This window comes from Rhinichthys klamathensis, unplaced genomic scaffold, assembly GCF_029890125.1.
Source record: "Rhinichthys klamathensis goyatoka isolate OS25496 unplaced genomic scaffold, OSU_Roscu_1.1 h1tg000040l_1, whole genome shotgun sequence".
NCBI classification, from domain to species: Eukaryota; Metazoa; Chordata; class Actinopteri; order Cypriniformes; family Leuciscidae; genus Rhinichthys; species Rhinichthys klamathensis.
The window spans coordinates 8,534,261-8,537,889 of NW_026606587.1; the positions used below are offsets into that span (position 1 = coordinate 8,534,261).

Consider the following 3,629-nt stretch of genomic DNA (forward strand, 5'->3'; position numbering starts at 1 on the left):
TTCTGAGTAGCATTTACTCTTTCCTTTTTGCCTTTATTAATTATTTCTCTTTTAAAGTTTCTTGCTTAGAATCTGAGTTCAGCTTGAAAGGAGATTACTTGTTGGGTGGCCTTTTTCCTTTACATGAAGTTCAATATGCAACACCTCTGTTATCTCCAGAAGCTATTGAATGTTCCAGGTAAGAGAGCAATTTTTTTACAGCAGCAGTATTTCCTCAATATTTAATATTTAAAGTAATTTTTTTGTTAATACAACGATTAAATTAAGTGCAATTCACTTTCTCACTATTGTGTTCTAGATATACTTTCTCAGAATCTGGCTATCAGATGTTCCAAGTGATGAGGTTTGCTGTTGAGGAAATTAATAACTCCACCACTCTTTTGCCCAATGTTTCTCTGGGCTATGAAATTTTTGACCATTGTTCTGACACAAATAATTTCCCTTCAGTCTTAAGTTTTATCTCAAAAAATGGATCGATAAAACCCAAAGAAAAACTCAATAACTATCAGCCTAAAGTGATTGCTTTAACGGGGCCATATGGAAGCACAACAACTATTACTATTGCACCACTGATCACAATGGACCTTATACCATTGGTAAATTATGTTTTTCAGTCCCCTTTTAATTTTTATAAAGAAATACTACAACACATAATACTGTTGTCCTCTTCTTTTAAAGGTGAATTATGGAGCTTCCAGCTATGCATTAAGTAATAAACTGCAGTACCCCTCTTTTCTAAGAACAGTGCCCAGCAACAAAGACCTGATTGAAATGATTATTCGCATCATACAATGGTTTGGTTGGAACTGGGTTGCCTTTCTTGGTGGCCAAGACGATTACAGTGAAGACGGCCTAAGTCTTTTTAACAAGTATATACGCAATACTGGAATTTGTTTGGCCTATCAAGAGGCTCTAAGTCAAAGGGCAAACTACAGTCTAACACTTAAAAAGATTGATATGCTTAACATCAATGTCATTGTTGTTTTCGCTGTGACACAATATGCAAGCAACATTATCAAAGCAGCCATAGCAAACAACATCCAAGACAAAGTATGGATTGCAAGTGAAGCATGGGCTATGAATCAACAGCTTCCAAGAGAGCCAGGAATTGGGAAAATTGGAACAGTTATTGGCATTACAGAAAGATTGTTGTCTTTGCCCGGATTTAATGAATTCATCTATAAAGATAGGGGAACAACTGATGTTGGCCATAATGATAGTGCTGATAGTGAAGTCAAGAGTAATAGTAAGACATGTAATCAAGATTGTAATTGCTCCACAACGTTGACCGCAGAGGAGATTATAAATGAAAATCCCACATTCTCATATGCCATCTATGCTGCCATATATTCCATAGCTCATGCATTACATAAGGTTCTGCAGTGTGACATGAATGAATGCAGCAAAAACACAACAGTTAAGCCATACGTGGTGAGTAAATGCATCAAAAGATGATAATGAAATGTTTAAGGAAAAGTAATAGTCATTCTTATAGCAGCATTCATCAACATTTTTACCACACTTTACAACAGCTTCTAGAACAAATCAAGAAGTTGGACTTCCCACTTAACGGCCGTCAGGTGAAATATGATGAAAATGGTGATCCAACTGTCAGTTTTGCAGTCATACGCTGGAATACTGAAACAAATCCTCCACTATTTGATATGGTTGGCATATATGATACATATCCAGAAATTACCTTTACTATCAACAACTCTCTCTTGTCCTGGCATAACAATGGTTCGGTAAGATATCTTATTGGTGAGTGCTTATCTAAACATTTACCTGACTTAGCTTAATTTTAATAACAAATTTTCTTATTCCATAAAGGTTCCTTTCTCAAACTGTTCTGTTGAGTGCAAAGAAGGATTTTCGAGGGAACCTGATGGATATCATAGTTGCTGTTTTCTGTGTAAAAAATGTCCACGTAACAGCTATGTGAATTATTCCCGTGAGTACTTTAAGAGATGAATGAAAAAACCTTGGAATTTCAGCTTCTTCAGTCCACTTTATTTTAATAGGGAAATAAAATGAAACATTTGCACATTTAGTTGTTATAGCACAAAAAAAAAAAAATCTTGTTTGAGGCAAGTACTGTAGTAAAAAAATAGTTAAAAAAAATTTGATCTTAAATTAGTCTGTAGATTACAATAAATAATCTTTTAAAAGTAAATTTAATTAATGAAATAATTAAATAACAGCTCCATTATAAAATTTTAACCACATGGTCTAAATGTAACTGTTCATATTTTTTACCTTACAAATTTAAAATAATTACTGTGTCTACAAATCTACTATTAATAAAACCGTATAGAGACTGTCTATTATGTAAACACTCCTAATAGCAAACATGAAGTAAATTCACAAATGACAATAACAAAAAAAAGACAACTTCAAATAAATCTCACTAATGTTGATATTCAGATAAAATGTCAAAATTATTAGCCAATGTGTTGTGATTACCCAAGTTCAAGAAGAAAAAAATTGAAGGGACATCATACCCCATCTTCTTCTTTTGTGCCGTCTCCCAATGTTATGCTGAGCTCTAATGTGGTTTACTGGTGCTCCATTCTTTATTCCACACCATACCATCTGTAATGATTTCATTGTTTGAACAAACCACGGCATTTGAATCTATGTGAATTAATTTTCCACAGATATTTCCCACCAGCATGCATTGTAAAATCAATTTCTGTTTGACCTTAATCACAAAAGTATGTTTTCATATTGTTTTACTGTTTCTCAGGGGATCCCTATACATGTTTTCCATGTCCAGAGAGTGAATGGTCTGATGAGGGCAGCGCGACATGTAAGACACGTTCTGTTGTCTATCTTCAATTCACAGAAATCTCCTCCATTGCTGTCATGGTTTCTGCCACATGTCTAATTAATCTCCTTTTTGCCATATTTTGCCTTTTCACCTATAATTACAACACACCAGTGGTGAGGTCTGCTGGTGGTGGCATGTCTATCCTGATGTTAACATGTTTGATAATGTCTAGCATAAGTGTGTTCTTTTTCTTTGGAAACCCCACATCTGTAGACTGCCTCCTGAGAAATGTCATATTTGCATTTTTCTTCACTGTTTTTCTCTCCTGTATGGCTGTCCGTTCCTTTCAAATTGTTTGTATCTTCAAAATGGCTGCCAAGTTCCCCAACGTGCACAGCCTTTGGGTAAAGTACAATGGACAGTGGCTGTTTGTTGGATTTTTTTCTGTCATTCATTTAATTTCTTGTGTGCTGTGGATGACTGTCTCAGCTCCCAAAACTTTCAGAGACTCATTCACTTTTAAAGACCAGATTATACTCAGCTGTGAAATAGGGAACACTATAACTATTAGCATTGTTATGTTTATAGGTTGGTTTCTTGGTTCCCTGTGTCTCTTATTTTCTTACATGGGAAGAGATCTGCCAAAAGATTACAATGAAGCTAAATCAATAACATTCAGTCTCATTTTGTACATTGTGAGCTGGATTGTGTACTTCACAGCATACCTCATTCTCAAAAGCCAATACATTCAACTTGTTAATGCAATGGCCCAGATATCTAGTATATACGGAATTGTCTTCAGCTATTTCATACCAAAATCATACATTATAATATGCCAACCACAAAAGAACACTCCTGC

At 34.9% G+C, this 3,629-nt stretch overlaps 1 protein-coding gene across 1 annotated transcript; it reads left to right on the forward strand.

Moving 5' to 3' along the window:
- The first annotated feature begins 298 nt into the window (after positions 1-298).
- On the forward strand, positions 299-1,972 carry LOC130082020 (taste receptor type 1 member 1-like). The gene is made up of 4 exons (XM_056246770.1): positions 299-596; positions 679-1,431; positions 1,533-1,745; positions 1,831-1,972. The coding sequence occupies exons 1-4, from the start codon at positions 327-329 to the stop codon at positions 1,969-1,971; spliced, it is 1,377 nt and encodes a 458-aa protein (XP_056102745.1). The 5' UTR covers positions 299-326; the 3' UTR covers position 1,972.
- Positions 1,973-3,629: the final 1,657 nt, after the last annotated feature.